Source organism: Culex pipiens, chromosome 2 (genome assembly GCF_016801865.2).
Source record: "Culex pipiens pallens isolate TS chromosome 2, TS_CPP_V2, whole genome shotgun sequence".
Taxonomy (NCBI): domain Eukaryota; kingdom Metazoa; phylum Arthropoda; class Insecta; order Diptera; family Culicidae; genus Culex; species Culex pipiens.
Window position 1 is genome coordinate 100,972,854 of NC_068938.1, and position 17,951 is coordinate 100,990,804.

The 17,951-nt window shown below is 34.4% G+C and overlaps 1 protein-coding gene and 1 long non-coding RNA gene across 4 annotated transcripts; one reads left to right on the forward strand and one right to left on the reverse strand.

The window, feature by feature from the left end:
- Positions 1-1,020: 1,020 nt before the first annotated feature.
- Positions 1,021-16,149, forward strand: LOC120413107 (uncharacterized). Of its 2 annotated transcripts, none has more exons than XM_039573814.2 (3): positions 1,021-1,424; positions 14,722-14,982; positions 15,044-16,149. In XM_039573814.2, the coding sequence occupies exons 1-3, from the start codon at positions 1,346-1,348 to the stop codon at positions 15,952-15,954; spliced, it is 1,251 nt and encodes a 416-aa protein (XP_039429748.1). In that variant the 5' UTR covers positions 1,021-1,345; the 3' UTR covers positions 15,955-16,149. The 2 variants fall into 2 exon arrangements, with proteins under 2 accessions (XP_039429748.1, XP_039429749.1); XM_039573815.2 differs by having other exon boundaries at positions 1,038-1,424; positions 14,752-14,982.
- LOC120413109 (uncharacterized) lies at positions 8,880-9,585 on the reverse strand. 2 transcript variants are annotated; one of them, XR_005604909.2, is made up of 3 exons: positions 9,425-9,585; positions 9,161-9,361; positions 8,880-9,099 (listed from the first exon to the last, which is right to left on the reverse strand). It is a non-coding gene; the product is annotated as an uncharacterized LOC120413109 (long non-coding RNA). The 2 variants fall into 2 exon arrangements; XR_008212252.1 differs by having other exon boundaries at positions 9,161-9,376; positions 9,425-9,575.
- Positions 16,150-17,951: the final 1,802 nt, after the last annotated feature.

A 17,951-nucleotide genomic window follows, 5' to 3' on the forward strand; every position in this document is an offset into this window, starting at 1 on the left:
CGACAAGCGGCGTGCTGGATTTCCAATCCAGAGGTCGTGAGTTCGATTCTCGTACCGGGATGATGAAGTTTTAAAAAAAAAGCTTCCATCCACCCCAGGATTTGAACTGACGACCTTTGGCTTGTTAGTCCAACTACCCACCAGCGACTTCACCGAGACAGGATCCAGGGAGACGACTCCTACACCTGGACGGAGCTAACGACCTAACCTCTAGGTTAGACCGGAGCCAACATTTACTTCCCCGTCCGACGGAAGGCTTGGTCAGACGAATCTCGTCTCAAAATTTGCCACCGGGGCCTTCTGGGATCGAACCCAGGCTGACTGGGTGAGAGACAACCTACACCACGGGTCACGGACACCAGTCATGAAAATTACTATCATTTTTTTTTCTATGAAATGTTAAGCGTTAAGGTTCATTCAGGATCGGTTCAGAGAATCCGGATGTATTTCCAGCTTCAGTTACAAACAAGTAATCAGTGCACAGCAGAGCGGCTTGTGCTTGTTTTTCAAGCAAGGAACGAATTCCTCACTGCAACGCTCTGACTCCATCTCCGTACTCCAGACACATTGTCTGGAACGACCCGCGAAAGATCACTCGTTTCTCCTTCATCGGATCTAGAAGCAGCTGGACGCGCCTGGGCTGTCCGAACCTCCTCTCTACTCCAGCTACTTTGTATCAAAACAACAAGCTTCGTCCCGTACAGAGATCACTCGCACAAACGATGATTAATGGAGTCCGGCACGATCACACAAACGCAGATTTCCGAGAGAGTCGTACAATCTAGTCTGGAATTGTGGTCGCCTCTGGACCGAAACGAGTCCAGAGAGAGAGAGAACGGGAGAATTCCGTGCATTCTCTCGCTCTCGCTGACCCTGGACTCTGTGAACCAAGCCCCCGCGCGGGTTCTTCATTGATCTCGTCCACTCGTCACCGGCCAGCCGGCCCATTCATTCTACTCCGATCCTCCGGGTGAGCGAGCACAGTTCGTGTGTAGAACACGACGACGACGACGAAGACGCCGAGACGACCTCCTATCAACGCAGAACAGTATTCGGACGCGCCGTAGTCGCTGGTGGTCGTTATCACTTGACCGACCACAGTCACAACGGGAGAGGTTATAAATTCCCGAGCCGGGATGAACCCGGGCTTAGTTGCAACAGGAGTCGCCGAGTGAAGAACGGTCCAGTTCAAGAACGAGCACGAGCGAGCAGTGAGCGTCTGTGTCAAGGCAAGAACCGAGCCAAGTGATCCCGAGTCAACGTCAACGTGCTCTGTGGGATACCTCCGGGTAGTCTACAGTCTCTTTGGTGCCCCGGACCTACTAGCAAGTCACCAAGAGGAAAAATGGGAAAAATGAACACTACAGTGTTGACCTCCGTGCTGCTGGTGCTCATCGGGGGAACCTACTTCGTCACAGCTAATGGTACTTATTCTTAAGGATTCTTCACATTTCCTCACAGAGGACTACCAGAGGAATCTCTGGGGGCCTACGTGACAAAACGCGGCGCAAAAAAGTGGGTGTGTTCTAGGAAAAACAGTTCTGATCATCCGACAGCTTCAGGAAGTGCAAAATGCAATTTTTCAATCAAGTTCATCAGCGGCGATCCAGCTGGTAGTTAAGCGTCTAGGATCAGCTGCTAGGCAACCATCGATAGCAGAGACACGTTGCAATGCCGAAGCACTAAACGAAGACGTCAACATCGTCGTCCACGGAACACTAAGGTCAAATGAAAAACAATTTATGTAAAAAGCCAGCAGCGGCTGATTGAAAGTGTGCCTTAATTCTCTATAATACGCGACAAAGAAGCAACGAGAGCTGACGAAGAATTGATGTGATGGGGCACTAGGGTGTAATATGGTTGTATGGAAAAAAATAAAGTTGTCCAAATTTAGTGAGCACAGCACTTTTTTAGTTCCTTCTGGGGTCCTAAACAACTCCCCAAAGTTTGGGACCGATTGGTTTAGTCCTCACTTTGCGCAAAGCGATTCAATTTTCCATATAAATTTGTATGGGGAAAACCATTTTTTTGGATTTTGGTATTTATCAAATCCACGTTTCATATTATATCAAAACCGGACTCATATTCGGATGCTCTGGAATGTCCTCTACAACTTTCCCGAAGAGAGTATGGGGCTAGCTTTCCCCCAAAAAAAGATACAACGTGTTCAAAACTCGTCTAAAACGTGTTTTTTGCTCGAAAATCACGTTTTAGACGAGTTTTGAGGACGCTATATCTTCTTTCAGAAGCAAGTTAGCACCATACTCTCTTCGGCAAAGTTGTAGAGGACATTCTAGAGCATCCGAATATGAGTCCGGTTTTGATATAATATGAAACGTGGATTTGATAAATACCAAAATCCAAAAAAATGATTTTCCCCATACAAATTTATATGGAAAATTGAATCGCTTTGCGCAAAGTGAGGACTAAACCAATCGGTCCCAAACTTTGGGGAGTTGTTTAGGACCCCAAAAGGAACTGAAAAAGTGCTGTGCTGGAAAATCGATTTTGATATTACACCCTAATGGGGCACGTTATTACAGTTTCAATTTGAAATGCTTAGGGTTGGATATGAATGCTACTGAGTGGTTGCTGAATGTGGTCTGCTAACTGAGTTACTAACTGAAAATATGTGAAGTATGTGACAAAATGTGAATCGAATGGCCCGATGTATGAGAGTGAAAAGAAGTGAATGAGTGATAATCTGGGGAAAGCTTAAGACAATTTAGTGAACAAACCAATCTCAAATCATGTACAAAAAACTGTAATTTTTTGTATTCCTTATAACGTTGAGGAGGAGCACTTCGACTCTGAGGATATTTTTTTCAACTGGTTTCCGTAAAAAAATGTGAAGAGACAGAAATTAGAGATCTAATGGACTATACTGACCACAACCGCACAGCTGTCCCTTCTGAATTTTGAACACTTGTGGGATATTCGAACCAGATTGTAGCTTTCAAAAATATTACGATCCTCTGTAAAAAAAACTAATTAAATAAATAAAATAAATTACAAGCTGACCCGTCAACATTTCAATGAGCAAAGTATTTTAAAATACAATTTAAATCCGGATACACATATTTACACTTGGAATTTTTAGAGCGCTCCCCGCGGAATTCGAATCAGCAACCTCTGGATTGTGAGTCCAGTGCACGGTTCAATTGATCCTCACGGACGATTTTTTATTTTTCTTAAAAAAAACTTGAATCGGAATCGGAATCTCACAAAAAATATATTCAATTATCTCAAACATTATTCGACGCAAGAAAATTCATTTATGATTGTTTTCAGCTGATTAGACCTATATAATCATTAAAACCTGGAACATCATTTGAAAAGGGCGCATAAGCACGTTAAAACTGTTTTGCAAATTCCGAGAAAATATTTTTTTTTCGAAAAGGCTCGAAATGTTATACAAAGCGGGCTTTATTTTAAGAGCGAGTCCACGAGCAAAGCATACCCATCTCGCATCGACCTTACCAATCTGCCTGAAATTTTCAGGGGTTGTTTGTACATATAAAACTAGCATCTGGTCAAAATATGAGCACTCTAGGTCAACGGGAAGTGGGGCAAATCGGGACACAAAGTTTGAAGGTCCAAAAACGTCAAAAATCTTAAAAAGGCTATAACTAAGGCAAAATTCAATTTATTTTCAAAATTCAAAATGCATCTGAAAGAGCTTAAAAAATGCAACAAAATGCAGGGTAGAGCATCCCAATTGGTTAAATCTAAAGGGAGTTATTGACATTTTAGTGAAAAAATAGCATAATTTTCAAACTCAAATAAAAAAGTGTTCCATCCAGATATCAACTCGGTTCGACCTGCAGCTTGTAGTGGACATCTGGGACTACCATCTGAGACTGAGAACGCTTTGGGTAAGGCAGTTTAACATATTAAATAGACACTTTTACTTTTAGTGAATTTTTTGGTTGTAAATTATTGCTCGGGGGACCCCTTAGATCCCATTTTCTGGTGATAATTTTATCATATTCGTGTTCCTGAGACAATTTCACAATAGAAACATGCATAAAAATGTTTATTTTGATCCATTTTAACCCTTTAAAAAATAAAAGTAAAAAAAAAATCTTCGATTCACATTTATTGAAAATCAAGCTCGTTTCCAAGGATACTAGATGACACCAGAAAAAAGCAGGTTCTTAATTTTTTTTAACTTTTATTTTTTAAAGGGTTAAAATGGATCAAAATAAACTTTTTTATGCATGTTTCTATTGTGAAATTGTCTCAGAAACACGAATATGATAAAATTATCACCAGAAAATGGGATCTAAGGGGTCCCCCGAGCAAAAATTTACAACCAAAAAATTCACTAAAAGTAAAAGTGTCTATTTAATATGTTAAACTGCCTTACCCAAAGCGTTCTCAGTCTCAGATGGTAGTCCCAGATGTCCCCTACAAGCTGCAGGTCGAACCGAGTTGATATCTGGATGGAACACTTTTTTATTTGAGTTTGAAAATTATGCTATTTTTTCACTAAAATGTCAATAACTCCCTTTAGATTTAACCAATTGGGGTGCTCTATCCTGCATTTTGTTGCATTTTTTAAGCTCTTTCAGATGCATTTTGAATTTTGAAAATAAATTGAATTTTGCCTAAGTTATAGCCTTTTTAAGATTTTTGACGTTTTTGAACCTTCAAACTTTGTGTCCCGATTTGCCCCACTTCCCGTTGACCTAGAGTGCTCATATTTTGGCCAGATGCTAGTTTTATATGTACAAACAACCCCTGAAAATTTCAGGCAGATTGGTGAGGTCCAAACGACGTCCCATACAAAGGGGTATGCCCTGTTCGTGGACTCGCTCTTAAATGTTTTTAATGTGAAATCGAATTTGCAATCAAATAGTACTTTACAGAAATGTTGGTTAAGTGAACCGTTTTTGATATAATATAAATTATTGCCACCTCATGTCTGATTTTAACTAAAAGAAATGCAGTTTTAAATTTGTTAAGTGCTAAAATGATTTTTTTTAAATAAGATTTTCATTTCAAAATGGCCAAATATTCAATACAACTTGTATTGGTGGAACCGTGGTGTAGGAGTAAGCGTGGTTGCCTCTCACCCTGTCGGCCTGGGTTTGATCCCAGAAGGCCCCGGTGGCAAATTTTGAGACGAGATTTGTCTGACCAAGCCTTCCGTCGAACGGGGAAGCAAATGTTGGCTCCGGTCTAACCTAGAGGTTAGGCCGATAGCTCCGTCCAGTTGTAGGAGTCATCTCCCTAGATCCTGTTTCGGTGGAGTTGGTGGTAGACAGTTGGACTAACAATTCAAAGGTCGTCAGTTCGAATCCCGGGGTGGATGGAAGCTAAGGTGTAAAAAGAGGTTTGCAATTGCCTCAACAATCAAGCCTTCAGACACCTAGTTTCGAGTAGGAATCTCGCAATCGAGAACGTCGTGGCAATGCTGTAGAGCGAATAATTTGAATTTTATTTTGTATTGGTGACCCAAATGCAAAAAATGGTTTCATCATAGGAATGGCCTCTAGAAAAATTGAGTAAAAGAGCAATTCTCTCAGATTTCGGTCATTCGATTTTTTTTTTGTATTTTTCAATCCGACTAAAACTTTTTTGGTAGGTATGCCCAAAGCCATTTTGCATCACTAGTTTTTCCATATAATTTTCCATACAAATTTGGCAGCTGGCCATACAAAAATGATGAATGAAAATTCAAAAATCTTTATCTTTTGAAGGAATTTTTTGATCGATTTGGTGTCTTGGGCAAAGTTGTAGGTATGGATACGGACTACACTGAAAAAAAAAATGATACACGGTTAAAAAAATTTGTGATTTTTTATTTAACTTTTTGTCACTAAAACTTGATTTGCAAAAAAAACTATTTTTAATTTTTTTTTATTTTTTGATATATTTTAGAGGACATCAAATGCCAACTTTTCAGTAATTTCCAGGTTCTGCAAAAAATCTTTGAGCGAGTTATGAATTTTTGAATCATTACTGATTTTTTCAAAAAATCGAAAAATTGGTCGCAAAAATTTTTCAACTTCATTTTTCGATGTAAAATCAAATTTGCAATCAAAAAGTACTTTAGTGAAATTTTGATAAAGTGCACCGTTTTTTAAGTTAAATCCAATTTTTAGGTGACTTTTTTGAAAATAGTCGCAGTTTTTCATTTTTTCAAATTAGTGCACATGTTTGCCCACTTTTGAAAAAAAACAATTTTGAAAAGCTGAAAAAATTCTCTATATTTTGCATTTTTGAATTTTGTTGATACGACCCTTAGTTGCTGAGATATTGCCATGCAAAGGTTTAAAAACAGGAAAATTGATGTTTTCTAAGTCCCACCCAAACAACACACCATTTTCTTATGTCGATATCTCAGCAACTAATGGTCCGATTTTCAATGTTTTAACAATCATTCATTCGTAAAATTTTCCGATCTTTTCGAAGAAAATATTGAATGTTTGACTCTTTTGAAATGTTAGTCTTGGCTTAAAAAAATTTAAAATATTTTTTTTTGGAAAGATCGGAAAATTTTACGAGATCATAACTCCAGGGAGTCCTTGGATGCCCCAGGACATCCTAACATATTAGCAAAGTACTACTCACTGAAGCTATGCGAGTATGTTCCGTTGTCAAAACCGGTCGACATTTTGCTCGTTACGGTAGTATACCCACAGATCTTAACTCCAGGGAGTCCTAGGAGAACCCAGGACACTCCAACACATCAGCATAGTAGTCTACCATACTCACTGAAGCCATGCGGGTATGATCAGTGGTCAAAAACCGCCGACATCTTGCTTGTTACGGCGGTAGACTCACCGGTCTTAACTCCAAGGAGTTCTCGGATGACTCAGACCATCCCAATAAGTTGTTACAACATTGCACTGAAGCCTTCCATACTCACTGAAGCATTCTGGGTCGGATCCGGTTTCAAAACCTTGAAGTTTCGACTTGTTTCTATGGGATGCCTCTTGCATGAACGGTTCAAACGGATAAAAACAAGAGAAATCATGTTTCAATCATGCTAAGACATATTAGAACTCATAGTTTTTGCTGATACGCGTCGAATGAAGTCAAGATGAGCAAAATCCATAATAAAATGGAGATTTTAAAAATGATTTTAGAATTAGCAAAAATACGATTTTTTGTATATTTTTACCCAAAATGCTCAAACTTCAACAACATGTAACTTTTGAACCCCAGGGTTTAGAGAGTTGGTCCGGAAGACTTTTTTTCATGTCTCGGTGAGATCTTTCGAAAAAAGTTGGTCCCGTTCGTGTACATCCTTGGACCAGCTCCCATACAAATTTGCCCATCCTCCTTTAAGAAAAAAGACCGATTTCGTAGAGAATTGCTCAAAATAAAAAATGCTCAAAATTTGCCTTTTTCTTAGAGAATTCCTCTATTGTTTTACTGACAATAATCCTAGTAGACAATGTTGTGATTGTGTTTACCGCAAGTGTGGCTATCCAGTCAAAAGTGATGAGGACTCAAGTGGAATTTTGATGTTAACGGTTTTCAAAATCGTCTCACAATGCTTATTTGTATAGGTACTGGATGTTCTAAGGATAACAAGATTTTACAGCGCCACCAAATAAATCCTTCGGAACGGTAGAACATTGACAAAGGTCAAAATGAGTTTGTCTTGAACGATGACCTGTTTTGATAAAGCCTATGACTTGAAGTCAACCATGTCATTCAATTTTAAAAACAATGGAGAGAACAGTTTTCAAAACAATTCCCTTAAAAACATGAGTTTTGGTTCAATCTAAGTGGAGATATGACAAATTTCGTAAAAATGCAACCGCCAAGAAAATTTCCTTGATTTTTGATTTCCTTTCACACATTGAAAACCACCTACTAAGATATTTGTAATGATAAAAAAGTTTGTTTGGATATGAAAAATACAAAAATTTGATGAAATTCATCAGAGTTATTTGGTTAAAAACCCATAAAAAAACTCAATAGGCAGTGCAATGATTTAAAAGTAATAATCAAACTTAGATAAGAGCAATAAAATTAAAATATTTCCTTTGTATTTAAATTTTGGATATACAAATTTGAACAAAAGAGAATGTTAAACTTATGATATTTCGCTAAATATATCCTTCAATCTTTTGTCATTTTAAATCATGACACCGCCTATTGAGATTTTTTATGGGTTTTTAATCAAATAACTCTGATGAATTTCAACAATTTTTTGTATGTTTCATGTTCAAACAAACTTTTTTATCATTACAAATATCTGGAGTTTTTTTTTGAAAAGGTCCAATAAACCAAATTTCCAGTTTTTGCTCTTTGGGTGTTTTTGAAACCGCCTTGAGTCAGGGGTATTGAAAAACACCCAAAATGCAAAAACTGAAATTTTGGTTTATTGGACCTTTTCAAAAAAAAACTCCAGATATCTTTGTAGGTGGTTTTCAACGTGTGAAAAGAAATCAAAAATCAAGGAAATTTTCTTGGCGGTTGCATTTTTTACGAAATTTGTCATATCTCCACTTAAAAAGGTTAACGACCAGAATTTGATATCTGAGCAATCCACTTGTAAAGCTGACCCGCACCCATTATCTACACTGAAATAAAAGTACAAAATTCCTTTATTCTAGGAATTTTGCCACTTTTCCTTATTTAGTAATTTGGCTTCCTTCTTCGAAAGAAGTAACCAAATTCCTAAATTTGACAGCATGCTTTGCCAGCCTAAATTGACCGGTGGTGCCAACTTGATTTGATAAATTGAACTGCAGAAAAGTCCCGAAAAAGCTTGAAAGCTCATCAAAGCTTGCATCAAAGCGACATCTGGTGGTGGAATAATTCTGTTGCTGAAAGCGTGTTAAGCGACATCTGGTGCCGATCGGCAGAAATTCATTTTGTTTAAAAGTTTAGCTTGCTTTTGGTGAAAATAAAAGAACAACCAAAAACACACATTTATTCATATTTTTTCCATAATTACACATAAAAAGGCAATTCACTAATATTTTCACTATTTTTTTCAAAAATTTCTGCCAGCCATTAGTGCTTTTCCGATATCCGCCATGAGGTTGAATCTTCCGGGAGCGACTGGCCATTTCCGGCCAACCTGGCAACCGGCCAACCCATCCGCTGAGAAGCATTCGTCAGGAACTGTGCCTAAAAGGACATTGCACAATTGTTACTTCTTTTCTAAACCACCACACAACGTCTAACTTACTTTTTCGTGAAGGAGGACGGTTCCACGGCCATTTCCCCGGACAGCGGATCAGCCACTGTTGTCATCAGAACCGTCAAAAGTCCGCAGAACTGGTGCCCGGACGTTGGCTGAGCAGCTGACTGTGGCCATTGTGGGCTTGGATTTCATTAAGGCGGACGTCGATTGTGCCGGGGATTCCGAAATCCGGCAAAACCTTCGTGACTGCAAAAGCAGAATCTCACTTCAATTCTAGGAGCAATTAGTAAAAAAATTGAATCCACCTACCATATTTGAATTAATAATCCAACGTAGATCCCGTGGGGAGAACCGACGGAACAAACACCGGTCCCGGAACGAATCTGCTTGGGTTTTTCTTCGCAGATCCACGGCGTCGAAATTGTCGTGGCACACTTTGACAAGTCGCTTTTGTTCTGCAGAACGGTAAAAGCTTTAACCCTCATGAGTCCACGATGTTGAAAAATTAATCCTTGACATGATCACAAAAAAATCATTTTTTTTAATCGATAAAAAAGAAACTAAACAATTCTGAAATAAAGTTTGAAATTTGATTTAAAGTATTTAAAGTATTTAAAGTATTTGAAGTATTCAAAGTATTTAAAGTATTTAAAGCATTAAAAGTATTAAAAGTATTTAAAGTATTTAAAGTATTTAATGTATTTAAAGTATTTAAAGTATTTAAAGTATTGAAAATATTTAAAGTATTTAAAGTATTAAAAGTAATTAAATTATTTCAAGTATTTAAAATATTTAAGGTATTTAAAGTATTTAAAGTATTTAAAGCATTTAAAGTATTTAAAGTATTAAAAGTATTTGAAGTGTTTAAATTTTTAAGGTATTCAAAGAATTTAAAGTATTTTAAGTATTTAAAGTATTTAAAGCATTTAAAGTATTTATAGTATTTAAAGTAATTAAAGTATTAAAAGTATTTAAAGTATTTAATGTATTTAAAGTATTTAAAGTATTTAAAGTATTTAAAGTATTTAAAGTATTTAAAGTATTTAAAGTATTTAAAGTATTTAAAGTATTTAAAGTATTTAAAGTATTTAAAGTATTTAAAGTATTTAAAATATTTAAAGTATTTTAAGTATTTAAAGTACTTAAAGTATTTTAAGTATTTCAAGTATTTAAATCATTCAAAGTATTTAAAGTTTAAATAGTATTTGAAGTATTTAATTTTTTTTAAGTATTCAAAGTATTTAAAGTATTAAAAGTATTTGAAGTATTCAAAGTATTTAAAGTATTCAAAGTATTTAAAGTATTAAAAGTATTAAAAGCATTAAAAGTATTTAAATTATTTAAAGTATTTAAAGTATTTAAAGTATTTAAAGTATTTAAAGTATTTAAAGTATTTAAAATATTTAAAGTACTTAAAGTATTTAAAGTATTTAAAGTATTTAATGTATTTAAAGTTTTTAAAGTATTTAAAGTATTAATAGTATTTGAAGTGTTTAATTTTTTTTTAGGTATTCAAAGTATTTTAAGTATATAAAGTATTCAAAGTATTTAAAGTATTTAAAGTATTAATAGTATTTAAAGTATTTAAAGTATTTAAACCATTTAAATTATTTAAAGTATTTAAAGTATTAATAGTATTTGAAGTATTCAATGTATTTAAAGCATTTAAAGTATTTAATGTTTTAATAGTATTTGAAGTGTTTAAATTTTTTAAGGTATTTAAAGTATTTCAAATATTTAAAGTATTTAAAGTATTTTAAGCATTTAAAGTATTCAAAGTATTTAAAAAAATTTAAGTGTTTTAAGTATTTTAAGTTTTTAAAGTATTTGATGTATTTACAGTATTTGAAGTATTTAAAGTATGTAAAGTATTTAAAGTAAATACTTAAAATATTTCAAATACTTGAAATACTTCAAATACTTAAAATACTTTTAATTCTTTAAATACTTTAAATACTTTAAATACTTTGAGTATTTGAAAAAATTCAAATAATTCAAATACTATAAATACTTTAAATATTTTTAATACTTTAAATACTTTAAATACTTGAAATACTTTAAATACTTTAAATACTTTAAATATCTTAAATACTTTAAATACTTTAAATACTTTAAATACTTTAAATACTTTAAATACTTTAAAAACTTTAAATACTTTAAATACTTTATAAACCTTAAATACTTGAAATACTTTGAATACTTTAAATACTTTAAAAACTTTAAATACTTTAAATACTTTAAATACTTTAAATACTTTAAATACTTTAAATACTTTAAATACTTTAAATACTTTAAATACTTTAAATACTTTAAATACTTTAAATACTTTAAATACTTTAAATACTTTAAATACTTTAAATACTTTAAATACTTTAAATACTTTAAATACTTTAAATACTTTAAATACTTTAAATACTTTAAATACTTTAAATACTTTAAATACTTAAAATACTTTACATACTTTAAATACTTTAAATACTTTAAATACTTTAAATACTTTAAATACTTTAAATACTTTAAAAACTTTAAATACTTTAAATACTTTAAATACTTTAAATACTTTAAATACTTTAAATACTTTAAATACTTTAAATACTTTAAATACTTCAAATACTTTAAATACTTTAAATACTTTAAGTACTTTAAATACTTTAAATACTTTAAATACTTTAAATACATTGAATACTTTAAATACTTTAAATACATTAAATACTTTAAATACTTTAAATACTTTAAATACTTTAAATTCTTTGAATACTTTAAAAAAAATTAAATACTTCAAATACTATTAAAACTTTAAATACTTTAAATGCTTTAAATACTTTAAATACTTTAAATACTTTCAATACTTAAAATACTTTAAATACTTTAAATACTTTGAATACTTAAAAAAAAAAATTATTCAAATACTATTAAAATTTCAAATACTTTAAATGCTCTAAATACTTTAAATACTTTGAAAACCTTAAAAAATTTAAACACTTCAAATACTATTAATACTTTAAATACTTAAAATACTTTAAATATTTTAAATACTTTAAATAGTTTAAATACTTTAAATACTTTAAATACTTTAAATACTTTAAATACTTTAAATACTTTAAATACTTTAAATACTTTAAATACTTTGAATACCTTAAAAATTTTAAATACTTTAAATACTTTTAATACTTTAAATACTTAAAAACTTAAAATACTTTAAATACTTTAAATACTTTAAATACTTTGAATACCTTAAAAAATTTAAATACTTTAAATACTTCAAATACTTTAAATACTATAAATACTTTAAATTCTTTAAATACTTTAAATACTTTAAATACTTAAAATACTTTAAATACTTTAAATACTTTAAATACTTTAAATACTTAAAATACTTTAAATACTTTAAAAACTTTAAATACTTTAAATACTTTAAATACTTTAAATACTTTAAATACTTTAAATACTTAAAATACTTTAAATACTTTAAATACTTTGAATACCTTAAAAAATTTAAATACTTTAAATACTTTAAATACTTTAAATACTTTTAATACTTTAAATACTTTAAATACTTTGAATACCTTAAAAATTTTAAATACTTTAAATACTTTTAATACTTTAAATACTTGAAATACTTTAAATACTTTAAAAACTTTAAATACTTTAAATTCTTTAAATACTTTAAATAGTTTAAATACTTTAAATACCTTTTTTACTTTAAATACTTTTTTTTACTTTTGAAACTTTTTATATTTTTTATACTTTTTATACTTTTTATACTTTTTATACTTTTTATACTTTTTATACTTTTTATACTTTTTATATTTGGTATACTTTTTATACTTTTCATGCTCTTTATACTTTATATGCTTTTTATACTTTTTTAATATTTATACTTTTTATACTTTTTATAGTTTAAATACTTCTAATACTTTTTATACTTTTTATATTTTTTATACTTTTTATACTTTTTATACTTTTTATACTTCTTATACTTTTTATACTTTTTATACTTTTTATACTTTTTATACTTTTTATACTTTTTATACATTTTATACTTTTTATACTTTTTATACTTTTTATACTTTTTATACTTTTTCTACTTTTTACACTTTTTTCACTTTTTATACTATTTATGCTTTTTTCACTTTTTTACTTTATATACTTTTAATACATTTTTTTACTTTTTATACTTTTTTTACTTTTTAAACTTTTTATACTTTTTATACTTTTTGTACTTTGTTTACTTTTTATACTTTTTATTCTTTTTTTTACTTTTTATACTTTTTATACATTTTTTTAGCGAATTATTAAATTTTCATTATCTGAAAATATTTGTAAATGTAAAAGTTTTATTCCGGACTTTTATGTGGATCGATCATCAGAATCCTGTCGAAACAAGTCAAGCTTGAGCAGCTTCTCTCGAGAACAAAAGAAAGGGGAAAGTTCAGGCTGTTAAGCTCTGAAGAATAATTCCGAGTTTCAATATCAGATGGCGCAGTTGCGCAAGAGAAGCTTTGCTGTCAGTTTAAGCTCATTTTTCCAAAGAAGTATCAGAATTCCTAAATTGGGCCAGCAAATTTAGGAATTGGGTGACTTCTGTGGCAGAAGTTGGCAAATTCCTAAATTTTAGGAATTGGATTACTTCTTTTTATTTTCAGTGTATACAAACATTGTACAAATCTATACGGGCTTCAAAAAAATCGAACACAAATCAAATTACACAAATTGGAAACCTTCTTTTGTAAGCTTCTCCATGACTTCAGCAAGTGCAAAACAATTATTGAAATCGACTTGTGACAACAAAGCAAAACTACAACGACAACAAGTTTACAATCATTGTCATGGGAAATAAACTGCACAAGTCTAGACAGAATGTGGCCAGGCCATTCCGAATTCTTTATTTGTTTTGATTTGTTTTGCTTCAACGCTACCGAACAACAAGGAAACCCGCTAAAATTTATAAAACAATGTCATAGGGGAACTATACCCTTTCTCAGCCTATTTCTATTATCGGCCTATCAGCACTTTGATCATGGATTACAGCTTTCATAAAGTGTTTTTAACTGTTTCAAAGTAATAAATAGCTCAAACAAAAGTGATCAAGCAACTCTCCATTGTTAATACATCTGAAAATGTTGATTTAATAGCGGAAATCGGCAAAAGTGATGAGAATTGGTCGAACGGCTTAGAGTGATTAAAATGGGCATATTTCCCCTAGTTGGCACAGTTTAAAAACGAGTAATGACCGCTTCTCATTGAGAATGACCGTTTAATTTACAATTTCAGCGTGGTAAACAACAACGGTGAAACAGATCAAATAATCTTATCGCCTGCCAGCTGCGAGTGAAAGGTCAAAAAATTAAATTTTCGCAAGCAAAATTACTACTACGCGAGCCAGAATCAATGACATCCCCAACGGGGCGATAAGCGCGAACTAGTTCCCACCAGTTCGGGCAATCTACCAAGTTTTGCAGTACTGTACACGAGGTCGATCTAGAACATCCAGGTCACACCCTCTTTGCACACGCGTCATGAATAAAACAACGAGTTGCCTCGTGCCTTCTATTTTTGGCTATCTGACCCCTCGAAATTGTGTTACAGCTAAACACCAAAATCAGTTCTCTTTCGACGGTTCTTCATCGTTTCAGCCGTGGAACGGAACTGCGTGCTGCCGCTGAAGCCGGACTGGTCCTTCTTCTCGCCGCTGATCTTCAGCCAGGACGGAACGCTCATCTCGACAGAGAACGTGAGCGACGAAACCGAGGACATTACGCTGGCCGTGGGCGATGAGGTGCTGCTGTCATGCTCGCCCAACTACTTCCGGGAGTTTTCGTCCGAGAAGGTGCTGAAGGCGAAGTGCAAGAAGGACAAGACTTTGGGTGAGTTGTGGGTTGGGGAGGTGTGGAAGATTTGGATGATCTAACAGTTACTTTGTTGCAGTTGTCAATGGTATGGACAAGAACTTCGTGTCCGAGTTGTCCTGCGAGGTGCGGTCCATCGAGGAAATCATCGTTCCGGTTCGCGGATGCCCGAACAACGCGAGATCCATCGAGTACGGTTACACCAACCCGGTGAACGAAAAGTCCTACATCCTTGGTGAGGCATGTTACGACGTGAAGCGTGGTCAAACGCTGTTTGTGCACACCAAGATCAAGTCCGGAACGAACACGGTGGATGCGTTGGCCTTGAGGACGGTCAACAACGTGAGCTACTTCCGCCAGGAACATCCAACCTCGCGGTATAAGATTGAGATGAACAAGGCACTAAACATCAACGATCAAGCCGAGAGGTTCAAGGCGGTGTTCGGAACCAAGAATGTGCCCAAGATCGAAGCCCGTCGGTACATCAACGAAGATCTGCTCACTCACAAGCAGTACCAATCGGTGCTGAAGCTCGCCTGGAACTACCAGATCATGAAGGATTTGGACGCGCTTGACAACTTCGACTACCTCGTCACTGACATCACCGATCTGGACGCCAAAGAGATCGAAATCTACACCGGAGCTCACGGCGTGCTCTCCCTGAAAGACAAAAACGACAACAACGTGGACGTTTACCTCAAAGAGAATCGCTTCCCGGTGCCCAAGTTCCACTGGACGGTGGTCCGATCGGGCAACAAGGCGGTCGCGTTTGCCATCGTCAACAAGCCCCAGCTGTCCGACAAGGAGCGCGAAAAGGACGCCTTCTGTACGAGCATCTGCGATCAGCTGACGTGGATCAGCACGCTCAAGGAGAACGACTCGTACAGCAATCCCCGGTTCGGGTACGTTCTGTGCTGTGAGCTGAACGATTTCCGCAAAACCATCAAAGAAATGCCCCCTCTTACGGGCATCTCCGAGGTTCTGAAGTGAGGTAGAAGACCCCGACCACGGCTGTGAAGGTTCAGAATTCAGAAAAATAGCAAAACCAAAAAAACGCTGGCATGTGATTTAAATTTTTAATTTTTTATTATTTAAAGCTAAACAAGCGACAAACCAAAGCGATTGTACAGAATGCTCTCTTAGGATAGGCAAACAACACTATGAATAAAAGTACAACCATTCCTACTTCTCCCTCGTGTTTGTGTTGATTAACCTTTGCCGAACTGATCCACTGACCTGGTTAGGGTGGGGACTGTTTCTGTTTTCTTTCGATTCGGATGCTTCACAGTGATTTGTTACGGCGGGATGCGACGAAGTCGCGCGCGAAAGGTTACTGGGTAAGATTAGCATTCAAAACTGCATGGGTCCACTTTCGAATCGGTGATGCACACAAATTATGTCATTCATCATCTTTTTTGTACGGATTTTTGGAGGCGGGTTTGGGTTGTAGATATAATTTTCAATGCAGTGCAACCAATTTATTGCCACAAGTAATTCATATCAATGTTATTTAATCGGTAACCAACTCCACAAACATATCACTTAGCAATGTTGCGGTGAAAGCAATCTGCAACTTATTACGTTGTTAACATGTAATCTGAGCCTTTAAAACATCTACCCACAGCTATTCAAAAGGTGCCAACTGGGCATAAAAAGATATTAATTATGCGACAGTCAATTACCGTCAGTTAATGAGATAACTAATTCATGCCAACATCACATAGGGCAGTCTCTGGCAATCTGCCTAACTTCCGACGGTAAACGACTCATTAATCAACCCGTTGGTTTTATTTATTCTACGACAATATGGATCGTCACCTTTTGTGCACTTCTTTTTATTCATAGATTATGCAACACAGACTCTTCGGCAATCGTCACTTCAAACTTCCTCATTGTTGTTAATGTCGTCGAAAGTTCCTCTTCCTGAAGTTTGAAGCAGTTTTCGGTTTTGTCGTTGCTGCTCGTCGGTGACAATTGAAGGTGCTTAACCCTCGCTGCTGCCGTCTTTAAAGTTAGTACCCCTCCATCCGCGTTGTCACTTTTGTTTTCGAAACCGATTTCAAGTACGGCATTAGGTATTTGCCTGCCATCGCCATCATTTTGTCGGAGTTGTGCTATCTTGGCACTAGTTGATTTCGGGCCAAATTGTGTTGAAAATCTTACGTTGTAACCGATTTCATGATGTTTCTTGCAGTCATTTTAAATCACCAAAGATCCATTACAAATCAGGAGATTTCACCAAACAAGTAAAAAATGTGACACAAAAAATTGATTGAATGTTTTACAAAGTTGATTAAAAGTTCTGAATTTGGATGATTTTAAAAATCGGCAGTAACTTTTCAATAGGGTGAATCCTTGATTGTAAACAAACAGCATACCCCTTTGTTCAAATGACAGTTCACGTTAAATAAGTTTCTTTTGAAAGTTTTTGAGAAGTTTTTGCATTGTATTGCATCAAGACTAACTTTCATCGGTAACAAGAGTTTGCTAGAATAGTTTTATTTTTGATATATTTGAGAAAAACTCATTGTGACTACAGGGCACCAACGCTACAACTTGGACGGGACGGGAGGTCTTCTATTGTGGCATGATTATTTGTGACTTTTGCGACCGATTTTATGGAGGCACTTTTACTATCGCACGCGCGCTTCTTGCAACGACGACGTACGAACGGACAGGTGGTGAACATCATCAACGTGACACTGCTGGGAGGGAGGGAAGGTACTTCCACCGAGGGAACATCCGTAGCATGCATAAAATACGAAAGTTTGAAACTCTTTGGCAGTGAGAGTGGTAGCGATTTTATTTTGCACACAATCGCTGAAAAGTGGTAAAACTTTTAAATTCTCAAAAATAGTCTGAGGATTTCCGAAAAATTCTTAACGAAAGTAAAGTTTAATCATATCACAGTGATGACATTTCACCGTCGGTAACCTTGCCAGTAATTTTGACCATTTCTTCCAGCATTTCGCCCACTGTGCATAACA